The sequence below is a fragment of the Musca domestica genome, unplaced genomic scaffold (genome assembly GCF_030504385.1).
Source record: "Musca domestica strain aabys unplaced genomic scaffold, Musca_domestica.polishedcontigs.V.1.1 26, whole genome shotgun sequence".
Taxonomy (NCBI): Eukaryota; Metazoa; Arthropoda; class Insecta; order Diptera; family Muscidae; genus Musca; species Musca domestica.
The window spans coordinates 4,487,221-4,506,005 of record NW_026712283.1 but is presented as its reverse complement, the minus strand read 5'-3'; the positions used below and the strand labels follow the sequence as shown (position 1 = coordinate 4,506,005).

Sequence of the window (18,785 nt, the reverse complement as noted above, 5' to 3'; positions counted from 1 at the left end):
TATTTTTTCAAGGACCAACAGCCAAATAAACGTGGATTTTTAAAGAATATTTTTTCAAGGAAATACAGCCAAATAAACGTGGATTTTTAAAGAATATTTTTTCAAGGAAATACAGCCAAATAAACGTGGATTTTTAAAGAATATTTTTTCAAGGAAATACAGCCAAATAAACGTGGATTTTTAAAGAATATTTTTTCAAGGAAATACAGCCAAATAAACGTGGATTTTTAAAGAATATTTTTTCAAGGAAATACAGCCAAATAAACGTGGATTTTTAAAGAATATTTTTTCAAGGAAATACAGCCAAATAAACGTGGATTTTTAAAGAATATTTTTTCAAGGAAATACAGCCAAATAAACGTGGATTTTTAAAGAATATTTTTTCAAGGAAATACAGCCAAATAAACGTGGATTTTTAAAGAATATTTTTTCAAGGAAATACAGCCAAATAAACGTGGATTTTTAAAGAATATTTTTTCAAGGAAATACAGCCAAATAAACGTGGATTTTTAAAGAATATTTTTTCAAGGAAATACAGCCAAATAAACGTGGATTTTTAAAGAATATTTTTTCAAGGAAATACAGCCAAATAAACGTGGATTTTTAAAGAATATTTTTTCAAGGAAATACAGCCAAATAAACGTGGATTTTTAAAGAATATTTTTTCAAGGAAATACAGCCAAATAAACGTGGATTTTTAAAGAATATTTTTTCAAGGAAATACAGCCAAATAAACGTGGATTTTTAAAGAATATTTTTTCAAGGAAATACAGCCAAATAAACGTGGATTTTTAAAGAATATTTTTTCAAGGAAATACAGCCAAATAAACGTGGATTTTTAAAGAATATTTTTTCAAGGAAATACAGCCAAATAAACGTGGATTTTTAAAGAATATTTTTTCAAGGAAATACAGCCAAATAAACGTGGATTTTTAAAGAATATTTTTTCAAGGAAATACAGCCAAATAAACGTGGATTTTTAAAGAATATTTTTTCAAGGAAATACAGCCAAATAAACGTGGATTTTTAAAGAATATTTTTTCAAGGAAATACAGCCAAATAAACGTGGATTTTTAAAGAATATTTTTTCAAGGAAATACAGCCAAATAAACGTGGATTTTTAAAGAATATTTTTTCAAGGAAATACAGCCAAATAAACGTGGATTTTTAAAGAATATTTTTTCAAGGAAATACAGCCAAATAAACGTGGATTTTTAAAGAATATTTTTTCAAGGAAATACAGCCAAATAAACGTGGATTTTTAAAGAATATTTTTTCAAGGAAATACAGCCAAATAAACGTGGATTTTTAAAGAATATTTTTTCAAGGAAATACAGCCAAATAAACGTGGATTTTTAAAGAATATTTTTTCAAGGAAATACAGCCAAATAAACGTGGATTTTTAAAGAATATTTTTTCAAGGAAATACAGCCAAATAAACGTGGATTTTTAAAGAATATTTTTTCAAGGACCAACAGCCAAATAAACGTGGATTTTTAAAGAATATTTTTTCAAGGAAATACAGCCAAATAAACGTGGATTTTTAAAGAATATTTTTTCAAGGAAATACAGCCAAATAAACGTGGATTTTTAAAGAATATTTTTTCAAGGAAATACAGCCAAATAAACGTGGATTTTTAAAGAATATTTTTTCAAGGAAATACAGCCAAATAAACATGGATTTTTAAAGAATATTTTTTCAAGGAAATACAGCCAAATAAACGTGGATTTTTAAAGAATATTTTTTCAAGGAAATACAGCCAAATAAACGTGGATTTTTAAAGAATATTTTTTCAAGGAAATACAGCCAAATAAACGTGGATTTTTAAAGAATATTTTTTCAAGGACCAACAGCCAAATAAACGTGGATTTTTAAAGAATATTTTTTCAAGGAAATACAGCCAAATAAACGTGGATTTTTAAAGAATATTTTTTCAAGGAAATACAGCCAAATAAACGTGGATTTTTAAAGAATATTTTTTCAAGGAAATACAGCCAAATAAACGTGGATTTTTAAAGAATATTTTTTCAAGGAAATACAGCCAAATAAACGTGGATTTTTAAAGAATATTTTTTCAAGGAAATACAGCCAAATAAACGTGGATTTTAAAGAATATTTTTTCAAGGAAATACAGCCAAATAAACGTGGATTTTTAAAGAATATTTTTTCAAGGAAATACAGCCAAATAAACGTGGATTTTTAAAGAATATTTTTTCAAGGAAATACAGCCAAATAAACGTGGATTTTTAAAGAATATTTTTTCAAGGAAATACAGCCAAATAAACGTGGATTTTTAAAGAATATTTTTTCAAGGAAATACAGCCAAATAAACGTGGATTTTTAAAGAATATTTTTTCAAGGAAATACAGCCAAATAAACGTGGATTTTTAAAGAATATTTTTTCAAGGAAATACAGCCAAATAAACGTGGATTTTTAAAGAATATTTTTTCAAGGAAATACAGCCAAATAAACGTGGATTTTTAAAGAATATTTTTTCAAGGAAATACAGCCAAATAAACGTGGATTTTTAAAGAATATTTTTTCAAGGAAATACAGCCAAATAAACGTGGATTTTTAAAGAATATTTTTTCAAGGAAATACAGCCAAATAAACGTGGATTTTTAAAGAATATTTTTTCAAGGAAATACAGCCAAATAAACGTGGATTTTTAAAGAATATTTTTTCAAGGAAATACAGCCAAATAAACGTGGATTTTTAAAGAATATTTTTTCAAGGAAATACAGCCAAATAAACGTGGATTTTTAAAGAATATTTTTTCAAGGAAATACAGCCAAATAAACGTGGATTTTTAAAGAATATTTTTTCAAGGAAATACAGCCAAATAAACGTGGATTTTTAAAGAATATTTTTTCAAGGAAATACAGCCAAATAAACGTGGATTTTTAAAGAATATTTTTTCAAGGAAATACAGCCAAATAAACGTGGATTTTTAAAGAATATTTTTTCAAGGAAATACAGCCAAATAAACGTGGATTTTTAAAGAATATTTTTTCAAGGAAATACAGCCAAATAAACGTGGATTTTTAAAGAATATTTTTTCAAGGAAATACAGCCAAATAAACGTGGATTTTTAAAGAATATTTTTTCAAGGAAATACAGCCAAATAAACGTGGATTTTTAAAGAATATTTTTTCAAGGAAATACAGCCAAATAAACGTGGATTTTTAAAGAATATTTTTTCAAGGAAATACAGCCAAATGAACGTGGATTTTTAAAGAATATTTTTTCAAAGAGCTGCAGACATTTAAACGTAGACTTTTAAAAAATACTTTTTCAAGGACCTACAGACCTTTAAACGTAGACTTTTAAAAAATACTTTTTCAAGGACCTACAGACCTTTAAACGTGGATTTTAAAAACACAATTTTTCAAGGACCTATAGACCTTTAAAAGTGCATTTTTAAAGTAGGAACTACTGACCTTTGAACGTAGATTTTTAAAGAATAATTTTTCAAGGACCTACAAAACTTTAAACGTGAATTTTTAAAAAATATTTTTTCAAGGACCTACAGACCAGCAGGTCAAGGACCGGCATACCTTCAAACGTCGATTTTTAAAGAATATCTTCCCAGGACTTACAGACATTCAGGAGTGGATTTTTAAAGAATATCTTCCCAGGACTTACAGACATTCAAACGTGGATTTTTAAAGAATATCTTCCCAGGACTTCCAATGACAGGACTTAATCGACCGTGGCATCAGTATAAATGCCGAATATTATCACGAAAATATAATGGAGGGTATATTAAAGCCTTGGTCACGAAAACATTTTGGCCGCAGACCTTGGACATTCCAACAGGACTCAGCGCAATCGCACTCAGCACGCGCCACCCAAGAATGGGTACAAAATGAGGTTCCTCGCTTCATTTCCAGCGCACAATGGCCTCCAATATCTCTGTATACCCATCCGTTGGACTATTGTATCTGGAGTATTTTGGAAAGCAAGGTTAGCACTAAACACTAAATACGAAAATGTCGATAACCTCAAGCAATCGCTTCGGCGGGAATGGGCCAAAATACCGCAGAGCAACATTCGGGCAGCTTGTGACGGTTTCATTGGTCATTTGAAGGCCATAATTCGTGCCAAAGATGAGCGATTCGAACAAATCCAAACTTATTCTAAAATTTAATGATATTTCCGCCATTTTTTGCCTTCATTCAATAAAATTAAAAAAAATTTTAAAATTATGGCGTTTGACTTAGTTGAATTTTTGTTATCTCATCCTGTATGTATGGGTCACTAGAGTCAAGCTTAGGGAAGTTTGTTCTGTAGTGGTCAGAAGTCTGCAGGTTTACGCAACTTCGTCCCTTGGATTAATTTCTTTTTTTTTTTCTGCACTTCGAAATATTTGACATTTTGATTTCACATTTGTTACTTGTGTTTGAAGTGCTAAAATTCGATGTTTATACACGATGGATTTGGTTATGCCTCCTTTTAACTAAGGAGCTTTAGATTCGTTATGTTGGGATATACTCGCAGGTGTTTATTGAGTTCAAAAATTGATTGATTTTCATTAAAAGAAATTTGTTGAAAAATTGTAAAATATATAGAAAATGTTTGTGTTTATATATTTAGAAAATATTTATTAATATTCAATAATAATAATTTTATGACGCTTATGCGTATCTCGAACTTAAATCAATTTCTAGTTTTAAACAAATAACATTTATATATTGATAAAAATAAAATAGTTTATTTATAAATAACAAAAATGTATACTTTAATGTTAAAACTATTTTTCTTTGAGGATATAAATGGAATGGTTAAATATATGTATAAAAAATAAAACTTTTATAAAATAATAAATTCTTTGAAATAAATAAAAATATAGGGGAGAATAGAGCATTTTAAATGCTGCAAGGTAAATAGAGAGCATAGTCCGGAGTAATTTGAGACATTGGGTCGTGGAGATGAAATAATTTGGAAAATTTAAATGATTGAAAAATATAGGAAACAGAATAATGACCTCGAGCCATATAAAAAAATATTAGAAAAAAATGAAATGCTATAGAATAAAAATAAGATTCATTTCTCAACAATTGATTCAATAGAGAATAATCTCGGCACCCCAAAGGACAAAATATGATTTTTTCCAAATAATAAAGGTTTATAAATTCAATACTTCTGGAGTGCGATATGGACCCCTTTCCAATTATAACTTTAAATGTATATGTAAATATTATTGATTCAATGCTATGGGGATATTGATGAGATTTCTTTAAATATATTCCAAAAGCTATCATAATTTAATTGTATTCGTCTTTTTACTGAGGAATAGGATGTATGAAATAGTAGTAGAAAAAATTATGATTATATAGATAAATATCATTTTAATAGGATAGATATATATTGGAGTATTTACAAGAAAACAAAAAGTAATGTAAAAAAACAATGTCTAACAGCTTGTTCTTCAATATTCTGATTGTATCCAAATCAAATGAGAAACTTTATTAATAAATACTTTTAATAGATTTACAATTAGAGGCTAATTTGCAAATTATAATGGAGTCCAATGAGGAGTGAAGTTTTCATATTTTTATTTATTATTTTTGTAGCATACTTTTGAGCACTCTCAACCATGATTTTTAACAAAAAAGATGTAATATAAACTAATATACAGGGTTAGATGAAAAAACTGCAACCAACTTCAGACTGCTGTCATTTCTAAGCCACTCGTCTTACAGCTGTTAAAATTGTTCCAGTGACAGCTCATTATATTCTTTACAAGCGTACAAAATCATTTTTTCCAGAAAAAAGGTTATTCGTGATGGAATCCAAGCGTGGCTATCGTTAGAGCACTCCAGCATTTAAATGTGAATAAATCTTTTGTGTCTCGTACCATCGCTGGACGGAAAAAAAGCAACATCAGCAGAAATGGTTCGAAAAGTAAAGAAGTGACTTTATCTAAACACGCGTCACAGTGGCCGAAATATGGCTCGTGATATCATATCGCAATATTAAATTCGGCAAATATTAAACAAATGAGCTCGGGGTAAAGCCATTGAAATTCCAAAAGTGCAAGAACTTACACCGCAACGGAAAGAAAATAGACTCAAAGGAGCTAAATAGTTGCTTCGCTTGGCCGAAAGTGGTGAACTGCCGAATTTGGGTTTCTCCCATGGGAAAATATTCGTTGTCCAGCAGTTTGTAAACAAACAAAATGAGCGTTTTTACTTGCCAAAGAGGTCAGCTGCAAATGTGCACCTTCGGTTGACCATCAGACCACCAAGCGTCGGCCATAGTGATGGTGTGGGCCGCCATAACAGCCGATGTTCGCTCTCAACTCGTATTAATCGACCGTGGCATCAAAATAAATGGTGACTATTATCGTGAAAATATTCTGGAGGGTGTATTGAAGCCTTGGACAACGAAACATTTTGGCCGCAGAGCTTGGTCATTCCCACAAAACTCAGCATCATAGCCCTCAGCACGCGTCACCCAAGAATGGTTACAAAATGAGGTTCCTCGCTTTTATTCCAGTGCACAAAAACTCCGAATACCAATCCCCGTTGGACTATTGTGTCTGGAGTATTTTGGAAAGCAAAGTTGGCACGAAAAGATACCAAGTGGCCCCGGGAATGGGCCAAAATACCTCAGAGCAATATTCGGGCAGCGTGTGACGGTTTCATTGGACGTTTGAAGGCCATAATTCGTGCCAGAGGTGTCGAATTCGAGCAAATCTAAACTTATTCTAAAATATGGTGTTATTTCCGACATTTTTTGCTTTCATTCAATTAAATTTAAAAAAAATGTAAAAATTATGACGTTTGACTTTTTTGCAGTTTTTTCATCTCACCCTGTATAGTTATCTTATAAAGTAGTAAAGCATAATGCACTTTATATTAAGATTTTATTATTATTTAGATTTAAAAACATTTTTTTTTTTTTCGAAGCGCCTGAAAGTATGCTATAAAAATATTAAATAAAAATATGACAACATTACACTGCACATGACTCAAACATGAATTGTAAACGCACTAAACTAATTATTTACAAAAAAAAAAAAACAAAAGTTCGAATCCATTCATTTTGAATTTCATAGTGAATTTTGATTTTTTTTTACTTTTTGTTTTCCATATAAATATTTTCTTTAATATATTATTATAGTTAAATAATTTTTATTGTTTACATAGCGAGTTTTTACTTTTTATAAATATATAGGATTATTCATTTCTTAAACAACCCATGGAGATTGAGGAAAACAAAATGTTGCAAAATTTTATATAAATATTTTTTTTTTAGGAAATATTGAAGATGTAAAAATGAATTAAATTCATTTTAAAAATAAAGAATCATTTTTTTTTTTTAAATAAAATGTAAGATTATTTTATAGATATTGCTTGTTCATTGTGGTTTTAAGCGAGTATTCATAGTAAGATAAAAAAGGAATTGATTATAGATATCGCATAAACTTAGATTAATAAATTCTTGGAAAAATAGTATTCAAATTGTGGCACAAAAGATAACCTACACCACACTGTAGTGGTACTACTGCAACGAGAAAGTGAATGGAAAAAAGTCATGGGGCAGAGGGATGAAACTGATATCACAACTCAAATTTGAGAAAGCCCAAGGGCATACTCTTGAAAGCCTGTGGAACTATTGAATTTGAAAATGCGTAGGATCAAGTGGAATACCCCTTTTAAAATAGAGTGACTCTTGAAAAAATTGCTATTATTTTTCCTGAAAGATTGAAAATGGTTGATTTTGTTCTGTGCAGCATATCTGGTACTTGGGTAGTAGGTTTTTGAATAATAAAAATTAATAATACTAACATTTTTCAAATGTTATTCAAAATTTGTTTTAAAACATTTGTATTCAGAGATTCAATGTAAATTAAAATAGATTCAGAATAAAATAGAGAGAGAGCGCGAGATATTCGTATATAGTTGTATGTTTGCATTGACATAAAATAACAATAACAAATATTAAAAAAAAAATCATAAAAAATAAACTTAAAATCAACTTACTCTATACTTTGTGCATTTTAACATCCATTGTTGTTGGAGATTTCACATTCGTCGATTGATTCACAGCTCCGGTGCCCATAGTAACACTTGTAACATCTTTCACAATCATTTCGGCAACTTGCCAGGCAATTTCTTCCTGTACATTATCTTCGGGTAAATTAATTAATTTACGCATTGCATTCTTTAGACGAGTGCCGCTCAGTCCCGACAAAGGCCAATTACTTGAGCTACTGCTGCTGCTGCCGCCACTGTTATGTTGTGGAGTTTTGTGCAGTGCATCGGCAGGAGATTCAAAATCTCGTTCATAACGGCCCAATGAATTGACCCGTCCGAATTTTAAATTATTGCAATTTGAACGATGCCATAGTAAATCGGGATTTGTGAGCTGTGACGAATCAATATTCAATTGGAATTGTTTTAAATTGGATGTAGAGGAAGATGTAGATAAATTATGATGTGTGGTTTGAGCGCTGTGCGCATGCGGATAATGATTATCCATTGAGGCCAATAGGGTGTTGTGCTGGGAAATTGTTATCTTATTATCCAACGTGCAATCTGACAAAGTTTTACGATGTCTATTTGAAGTTTTGTCACTGACACATCGTCGCAAAGCAATTTTCGAAGGAATTTTTACCAGACTTTCCTTAGTTTCCGTCTCTTCTTGAATCTTTGATTTTAACTCATTTAGGTAATTTGAAAACAAGGAAGATTTTAGGAACGATTTCAAATATTTACGTTCAAGATATTTGGCCGCCACTTTTAGGGGTAAATCAAAACAATGATATACCATACCATCTGTACAGATTGCCGCTTCCACATGAGCCCTTAATTTGTTCGAAGACCAAAGCTTAGTTTCATTTTGCAATGAAAAGAATTTCTCATAGATTATCATGGCATCGGATTGGGCCTCTTTCTCATTCAAATATCCCGCATCATGGCTGAGATAACTTTTGCGATAATTTATCGCTGTTGACCAAAAATCCAAACAATCCCGTTCCTTGTGCTGCTCCAGATATTCCATAAAATAAAACAATGTCACCTCACTGTGCAGTATATCATTGACATTTAAACATTGTTGCTCTATGAGATCCACACAATATTTGGCATAATAGGTACTTTGCAAATAATCATTGAGATATTCCCTTTCCAATTTCTGGAAAACATATTCCTGAGCCTCCAGAAAACAATCAGCCGTTATGGAGGTGGTGGCATCATCTTCATTAGCCTCTTTTTTGCATATAATCAAGGATATTTTCGAGAGTATATCTACTGGTAATTCGATACGTTGCTTGGCATCTTGTATCAGGTATTTCTTATAGATTGCCAAGGCATCCTTAACACTGGCCAAGGAGATAATGGCATTTTCATTTATTTCCGATAAATTACTCATCAAACTGCACAGCGATAGTTCCGAGGAAGCCTTGAGTTTATGTCTTTCATTGTTACTTTTATATATCTGCTTATTAGTTTCGGCATATATTTGTGATTTTTCATCATCGGTTAGGGGTTTGCGCATTGTTAGATCACACAAAGTTTTCAATTCAGGTACATGGCTGTTATCAGCAATATTTTCTTCTCCACCATCATCTTCATCATTGTCATCACAATCATGTTTATTATTTGCGGCTCCAGGCTTGAGCATAGAAGCTCCTCCTCCAATACTTCTATCATTGATATGTCTCCCACCATTGGCGGTTATATCGGCCGACTGCTGCTGTTGTTGTTTATTTTGAATTTGATCATCATCAGTATCATTGGAGCTGTTTGTGGTGGTTATTCTTGTGGCTGCAGTTGTTGTGACTTCAGTTTCACCCTCTTCGGGTATTTGTTGTGCTATCATTTTCATTTTGAGCTCTTTTCGCAATTGTGCCAATGCAGCATTTTTAAAATTCTTTGTATCCAAATAAAATTTTATAAATGACAAAGCATTTTTCTTGTCCAAGTATTGTACAAAATAGCTGAGGCAATTTGGTTCATTAACAATCGAGGTTAGGGTCATCGACAGGCGGGAGTGGTATTTGAAGAGATCTGAAAAAGGTGGGAGAGGAAAAAAGTTTATTAGTAATAATAATAGTCCGTGAAAAAAATATGATTTAAAAATCCACGCCAATGGCAGAGATAGTCCATGAAAAAATATGATTTAAAAATCCACGCCAATGGCAGAGATAGTCCATGAAAAAATATGATTTAAAAATCCACGCCAATGGCAGAGATAGTCCATGAAAAAATATGATTTAAAAATCCACGCCAATGGCAGAGATAGTCCATGAAAAAAAAATGATTTAAAAATCCACGCCAATGGCAGAGATAGTCCATGAAAAAAATGATTTAAAAATGCACGCCTATGGCAGAGATAGTCCGTGAAAAAATATGATTTAAAAATCTACGCCTATGGCAGAGATAGTCCATACAAAATTATGATTTAAAAATCTACGCCTATGGCAGAGATAGTCCGTGAAAAAATATGATTTAAAAATCCACGCCTATGGCAGAGATAGTCCATGAAAAAATATGATTTAAAAATCTACGCCTATGGCAGAGATAGTCCATAAAAAATTATGATTTAAAAATCCACGCCTATGGCAGAGATAGTCCGTGAAAAAATATGATTTAAAAATCCACGCCTATGGCCGAGATAGTCCGTGAAAAAATATGATTTAAAAATCCACGCCTATGGCAGAGATAGTCCGTGAAAAAATATGATTTTAAAATCCACGCCTATGGCAGAGATAGTCCGCGAAAAAATATGATTTAAAAATCCACGCCTATGGCAGAGATAGTCCGTGAAAAAATATGATTTGAAAATCCATGACAGAAACAGACCATGAAAAATACGACTTAAAAATCCACTCCTATGGCAGAGCTAGTCCATGAAAAATTTGATTTAAAAATCCATGCCTATGGCAGAGGTAGTCTATGAAAAAATATCATTTAAAAATCCACGCCTATGGCAAAGAAAGTACATGAAAAAATATGATTTAAAAATCCATGCCTATGACAGAAACAGTCCATGAAAAATATGATTTTAAAATCCACGCCTATGGCAGAGATAGTCCATGAAAAATATGATTTTAAAATCCACGTCTATGGCGAAGAAAGTACATGAAAACATATGATTTTAAAATCCACGCCTATGGCAGAGATAGTCCATGAAAAATATGATTTTAAAATCCACGTCTATGGCGAAGAAAGTACATGAAAACATATGATTTTAAAATCCACGCCTATGGCAGAGATAGTCCATGAAAAAATATGATTTAAAAATCCACGCCTATGGCAGAGATAGTCCGTGAAAAAATATGATTTAAAAATCGACGATTATATCAGATGTAGGCCATGAAAAAATACAATTTCAAAATCCTCTTTTACAGCAGAGATGGTCCAAAAATTTGAAAGCCACTCTCATAACTCTGCTTGTCTTTTAAAAATATGTTTCAAAAGTCCTTAACTTTTCATCCCATACGCCTCATCACACATCATTCAACTCGTCACCCTACAAACAAACTATAATTTATTCATATTTCACTTCACGATTGAATTTATAATTACCCACAAAAAATACAATGAAATAATCGTCGTTAACTATAAAAATCATTGGTATGTGTGGATGTACGTTAATAAACAACAATAAACATACCTTCATCAAATCCCACAATTGAATTCACAGCCCCCGTTGATGTCGTGTAGTGTTGCGCTGCTAATGAGCCACCACCGGCATTACTACAGCTAAGTGCACCTAAACTTAAAGCCCCATAGCTAAGAGCATCATCACTATCGGATATTGCTCCGCAACCACCAACTGCTGCTGTGGATGATGAATAGAGTGAAGTTAAGCCTCCCATATTGGTCAATTCTTCAAGAAAAACTTCATCGCAGAAACTTGATGTTGATCGCAACGAATGACGTTTGGCTGCTGAGGCTTCAGTCATTTCTTCAGGTGTAACAACATGCCGGACTGCTGCCGTACCCCCACCGCCACCACCTCCAGCACCATCGGCAGCAATACAACCGCTATCAACTTGATCAACAACATCGTTATTGTTGTTTTTGTAATGTTGGTCATTTTCATTAGTCGAATTTAGGCGACCTACAAAGACAGAAAGCAAAAGCACAGCAAAATCAAAATCGGAGTCGGAGAAAAGTTCAACAACCAAAAAACTATGCCAAAGAATTTCAAATATTGTTTTGCTTTGGGAATGTCGTCGGTTTTTTGGTTGTTTTGTTGTTGTTGTTTTTCTTGCTTTAATTAATAACTATATACATGCCCATTGTTGTTGGTAGACAGAGAAAGAATATGAATACAAATGTCAAATTTCCCTGCGGCTTTTTGGAAATTGATGAAATTTAAAGATTCCGATAAATGATTTTGATATTTTAACAGTTGTATCCTTTAATCATCCTTTAACAGTTATTTGTAAACGTCCATGGCAGTTTTCGGCTTAACTCTAGTTTAGTAAAAACTCTTCAATTTTTTCGAAAATTTTTTCAGTGGTAGGTATTTTAACCATGATCCCGGGAAACTATTTTTTTCTTGGGGGACGGACCTGGGACCCCAGATTTTTGACCCGAAAGTCCGGGTTCGAGACCCCTACTAGACCCGGATCCACTTACCCGATATAGACAATATGGGTATCGTTGGAAAGCTTATGAAAATACCTATCCAAGGTCACATGATGGGGTAAGATCTTACGGTTCGGAAGCTATAGTCAAATTATCGATTTTTTGGACCCGGATTTTTTATAAAACCCCCAAAAAGTCAAAAAAGGGTCCATTATGGGGGACAGCAAAATTGATGCCAAATTATAGCTGACACTTCTACCTTTCCAAAAAGGTTCAATTTGTGCTAATACCTTTACTGAGTCCAGAGATATGGGTCTTTCCATCCGCATAACCCGATTCTAACCAGTTCATTAAAACTATGTTTTCAATAAAAAAGGTATATTTTGCGTAAGAATGAAATTCAGAAATCTTTGGTTCGCGTAAGCCGGTGTAGGACATACCCAGAGGAGAAAATATCAAGCCCCGGCCGAAGGCCGGCTACTTACAAAAGGTATCCAATTTAGAAAACTTTGGTTCGCGTTAGCCGGTGTGGGACATACCCAGAGGAGAAAATCTCAAGCCCCGGCCGAAGGCCGGCTATTTACAAAAAGTGTCAAATTTAGAAAACTTTGGTTCGCGTTAGCCGGTGTGGGACATACCCAGAGGAGAAAATCTCAAGCTCCGGCCGAAGGCCGGCTATATACAAAAAGTGTCAAATTTAGAAAACTTTGGTTCGCGTTAGCCGGTTTAGGACATACCCAGAGGAGAAAATCTCAAGCCCCGGCCGAAGGCCGGCTACTTACAAAAGGTATCCAATTTAGAAAACTTTGGTTCGCGTTAGCCGGTGTAGGACATACCCAGAGGAGAAAATCTCAAGCCCCGGCCGAAGGCCGGCTATTTACAAAGAGTGCCGAAATTATGAACCTTTTGTTCGCGTTAGCCGGGGTCGGACATACCCATAGGTGAAAATCTCAAGCCCCGGCCGAAGGCCGGCTATTTACAAAAAGTGCCAAATTTAGAAAACTTTTGTTATTCCGACGACTGCTACGCGAAATAAACACTTTTTTTATTAAAAACATAATTTTAATGAACTGGTTAGAATCGGGTTATGCGGATGGAAAGACCCATATCTCTGGAACCGAAAAAGGTATTAGCACAAATTGTAGCATTTTGGAAAGGTAAGAGTGTCAGCTATAATTTGGAAACAATTTTGTTGACCCCCATAATGGGCCCTTTTTTGACTTTTTGGGGGTTTCATAAAAAATCCGGGTCCAAAAAATCGATAATTTGACTATAACTTCCGAACCATGACAACTTACCCCTTGTGACCACTTGTTGGATAGGTATTTCCATAAGCTTTCAATCGATACCCATATTGTCTATATCGGGTAAGTGGATCCGGGTCCAGGCGGGGTCTTGATCCCGGACTTTTGGGTCAAAAATCTGGGGTCCCGGGTCCGTCCGCCAAGAAAAAAATAGTTTCCCGGGATCAGGGTAAAAATACCTACCTCTGGAAAAAATTTCGAAAAAATCTAAGAGTTTTTACTAAACTAGAGTTGTTCCCAGTTTTCTTTTAATAAACACATGAAAAGAGGCTTTTCTACATCACAAAACCGACACTTTTTCCCTCTGCAATGGCAAAAATTGCGCGAGGAACATGCTTTTGCAAAACTTTGCAATCTTGTTCAATCTTGCCTGGAGCCTTATAAAGAAGTTGTCTTCTCTATGACGATATAGCATGACCATATTTGCTCTGCCAACGTCGCAGTTTATTTATTATCCCGTTTGAGATTGATATGAAAACAAACTCGGCTGCTGCTCCTCTTTCTTGTATTTTCACTTACCTTTTTGTTTTTTGAAATATTTCAACATCCTTCCGACATTCGTTGTTGTTTGTTTTCTTTTTATTTATTAAACAATAATTTAATAGTTAACTTGAATTTTTTACATTTATCGTTTTCTTGTCTCTCGGAGAAAAGTTTTTTGTGCGACTTTTTTCTGCTCAATCAACAAAATAATTCACAATACTCTCCCCACACAATGCAAATAAACATGACAACAAAGGTTTGGCGTTGCCAGATGAAAAGCTTTGCGCATAACATCAGCTGATTTGGTCAGGGATGGAATTAAGAGATGAGACGTTTGAATTGATGAGTACCAGTTACTTATAATAATTTGTTGAATAAATTTTTATAGGTGTATAGATGTTATAGGCACTTAACTATTAGGATTTAATTGTGGTAAAAGTTTTGTTGTGTGGTCACAACGCCTTTTCTTTGACAGATTAAATGTTTACGACAAATCCTGGCTTATGGTTGCTATACTTCAAGAAACTACAAAAATGTAATTCTGTGCTGGAGTCTTGTAGTGTCAAATAGACTTTTAAATACAGGGTGAGATAAAAAAAAACTGCAACAAAGTCAAACGCCATTATTTTTACATTTTTTTAAATTTTATTGAATAAAAGCAAAAAATGTCGGAAATAGCATTAAATTAAGGTTTAGATTTGCTCGAGTTGGTCACCTTTGGCACTAATTATGCTCTTCAAACACCCAATAAAGCCCTCACACGCTACCCGAATATTGCTCTAAGGTATTCTGGCCCATTCCCGGCGAAGCGCTTGCTTGAGGTAGTCGACATTTTGGTATTTTTTAGTACCAATCATGCTTTGCAAAATACTCCAGAGACAATAGTCCAACGGATTGGTATCCGGAGATTTTGGCTGGGAATGAAGCGAGGAATCTCATTCTGTAACCATTCTTGGATGGCGCGTGCTGAGTCCTGTTGGAATGTCCAATGTCTGCGGCCAAAATGTTTGCATGCCCAAGGCTTCAATACACCCTCCAGAATATTTCGCGATAATGTTCGGCATTTATTCTGATGCCACGGTCGATTAATACGAGCGGAGAGTGACCATCGGCTGTTGTGGCGGTCCACACCATCACTATGACAGGCGCTTGAGTTCTGGTGGCCAACCGAAGGTGCACATTAGCAGCTGACCTCTTTGGCAAGTAAACCCGATCATTTTGTTTGTTTACAAAATGCTGGACAACGAATGTTTTCTCATCGGAGACGGAGAAAACCAAGCGAAGCAACTCTTTAGAGTCTATTTTCTCTCTGTTGCTGTTATTTTGGAATATCAATGGCTTTACCCCGAGCTCATTTTTCAATATTCGAATAATACGAATAGAATATTGCGATATGTTCAGCTCACGAGCTCACGGTCACTGCGACGCTGGTTTCGATCAAGTCGTTTCTTTAAATTTCGAACCATTTCTGCTGATGTTGCTGTTTTCTTCCGTCCACTTCCTTGACGTCACGTCCGGCTACACTACCAGTATCACGGTAACGAACGATGGCACGAGACACAAAAGATTTATTCACATTTAAATGCTAGAGTGCTCTACCGATAGCCACTTGTGGTTTTCCTGCCAAATATAAAGAAATCACACCATCACGCTATGAATTCCATTACGAATAACATTTTTTCTGGAAAATTCTCACCAAAATGCTTTTGTACGCCTGTAAACAATATAATGAGCTGTCACTGGAATAATTGTAACAGCCATGGTAGAATTACAAGGTAACCCTTTCACGCCAGCTGGTATCAATTTGATACGTCAAAAAAATTGTTGTAATTTGAATTCGCCTTACAGATACATAGCATAAATTTAAACTTCAAACGGAAACAACAAATAAACCTAGAATTCCTTATACTATTCAACCAAATGGCACCGAAATAATGGTTTTGAATCCTAGGTCTCTTTGGACGTAATCCGTTTCAGACATTTGGAGTCCGTTTAGCGATGTCCGCCTTACAGTCTGTTTGTACGCACGATAAGGAAGGAGTATTCGATTTTGTCCAAATTTGGCGCATCGTAATACATCTATCAAAATAAGATCAAGATGGGAATCGGTCTTGCCTCACAAAACGCCAACACGTTCAAAGAAAATAATTTGTATCTTATTGAGCATCAGATTTCGTTCAAACTTTACATATCCTCTCGCACAAAAGGTCAGCATTTTCAAAAAAAATTTTTTTTTTTTTGCAAAGAAAGAGAAACGATAATCCAGATATTTGCATCAGTGCTAGGTTAGTACCATCAAGTACCTTCCCCACAAAGGGTCAACATTTCATATATACCAATATTTTTTGAATAACCAAAACGTTTATTTAATCCGAAACAGGCATCATATTCTTTTTATATTTTACACATCCCATTATTTCTACTAACTCAAGATAAGCTGTGAAGATGGGTATATCGGTCCATTCCTTCTGGTGCCTCCCCCACAAAGGCTCAAAATTTTGAAAATCCATGAAGCTCATAAAACGAGAAATTAACATCTGTTTCTATTGAGAATTGGTACATCTGAATATTTTCATCTACACAAGGTCTGTAATAAAGATGGTAGAGATCGGAAATTCACCGTTTAATGTTGATATTGTTGATGGTTCCTTCCTCATATATTGAGTTTTCTGAATTCTTATTGAATTTGTTTCCATTGAGATTTCCATTCCGCGGGCATTTATCGCATTTTTATATGCTATTGTTTGCTTTTATCGAGTTCTCTTAAACCGGGAAACGTACAAAACAGTACAATTCACAACAACACAACATTTTCTTGCTTGAAATTTCAATACAAATTTAAAAATAAACACTATTTTTCAATATTTCAAAATTGTTCTAATTGGTGCAAACCAATTTGCTTCAAATTTTATATGTCAGGTAAATTCGCTTTGCTTTCAATTTTGACATATCAAGTTTCCAAAAAAGTTGCTTTGTTGTAATTTTCGCCTATGTTGCTACCTGATATTTCTACCATGGTAACAGCTGTCGGACGAGTGGCTTAGAAAAGAAGAAAAGTCTGAATTTGGTTGCAGTTTTTTCATCTCACTGTATATCTCCGACATTTGGCAGTGTCTCCCAACAAATAAAACACCAACAAACAACATTTAGAGGGTTTAGAACATAAAATAATGCTTTTATTTATAATAATTTTTTGTAATAATAATAATTTATAATATAATTTATTTATTTATGTTTATAAGAGACTGCAGTTTTTTTGTTTGTTTGTTATGAATAATGTATGTATATATTTGATGTATCTATGTATATAGATTAAACAATATTTATAAATATTTTTATAGATATTTTTTTTATTAAATTTTAATTATGTATACATGTAGATAGCGTATTTTTTAGTTATTTCGGCATAAATATAGTTATTTTTTTTTGTGTATTTATGTAAGTATATGACAATATTTATGAATGTAATTATAAAGCGAAAAAATTTTCTTTTGTTTATTTGAATGTAAGTTAGTTTATTTGTTGTTTAGCAAAAAATGCTCTGCATCGTTTTCATTATCGCATATGTATGTATGTGTGTATATAAATTGTTGAATATTTTTGGTAGTTTTTTTCGCTCGTTACATGTTTTTTTGTTTTTTCTATATAAAAAATTCATACGTATTATTTGTTTTATTATTTGTAAACACGTTATTTTTTATGTTAGTCTTTTGTTATGCATATAAAACGAAATTTTATTTTATGGTTGTATTTTTCATTTTTTTAAATATTTTTTTGCATATGTACATTATGTTATATAAATTAAACAATTTCATAGAAATTAATATTTTTTTATTTCTTTATAATAATTTTACTAGAAACAATTTTTTATAATTTTTATTTCTTTTTTATAAAAATAAACAAAAATTAAATTTTTGCTTTTTATTTTTAGCTTTACAATAAATTGTTTGCAAATTTTTTTCAACTTATTTTCATTTTTTTTTTACTTTTTTTCAATAGACAATTTATGCATTTAAAATAAAAGTAGAAGTAAAAAAGCTGTAAGTTCGACCGGGCCGATCTTTGAATACCCTCCACCATTTGGAACTATTTTGGCAATTAAAAAAAAATAAATCCGTTAAAAATTCTGTTAAAATCTTAAAAATACCGAATGTAGTCGTTATGTTAGGGTTTATACGACGACGTGGATCTGCATAGGCAACTTTTGTCATAAGCCATTACAATATTCAAATGCGGAACTTGAATAAAATTTTCGGTGAATTCGGTGAATAACGTCGCACAAATCATTAAAATACCGAGTATTTAGAGGTACCGTCAAATGGGGGCTATACGAAGACGTGGACCTGCACAGACAATTTTCTGTAATAGGCTGTAGTACCCACTACGAACTTCAAATACCAAATTTGAAACAATTGCGGTGAATAATGTCGCTAAAACCATCAAAA

The 18,785-nt window shown here is 33.0% G+C and overlaps 1 protein-coding gene and 1 long non-coding RNA gene across 3 annotated transcripts in view; both read right to left on the bottom strand.

Annotated features, from left to right (window-relative positions):
- The window catches only part of LOC101897915 (A-kinase anchor protein 10, mitochondrial), a 79,600-nt gene extending 65,026 nt beyond the window's left edge, over positions 1–14,574 (bottom strand). The window contains exons 1-3 of one of the 2 annotated variants that reach the window (XM_059123887.1): positions 14,377–14,574; positions 11,631–12,080; positions 7,994–10,021 (exon numbers count right to left, since the gene is read on the bottom strand). In XM_059123887.1, the coding sequence (XP_058979870.1) occupies positions 7,995–10,021; positions 11,631–12,080; positions 14,377–14,404 (2,505 nt within the window). In that variant the 5' untranslated portion in view covers positions 14,405–14,574 and the 3' untranslated portion in view covers position 7,994. Of the gene's footprint in view, positions 1–7,820; positions 10,022–11,630; positions 12,081–14,376 lie in introns of those variants that run through there. The other variant, XM_011294472.3, reaches the window with a different exon arrangement.
- Positions 14,575–16,679: 2,105 nt separating this feature from the next.
- LOC131803038 (uncharacterized) lies at positions 16,680–17,359 on the bottom strand. Its single transcript, XR_009342453.1, has 2 exons — positions 16,961–17,359; positions 16,680–16,883 (listed from the first exon to the last, which is right to left on the bottom strand). It is a non-coding gene; the product is annotated as an uncharacterized LOC131803038 (long non-coding RNA).
- Between the last annotated feature and the right edge of the window lie 1,426 nt (positions 17,360–18,785).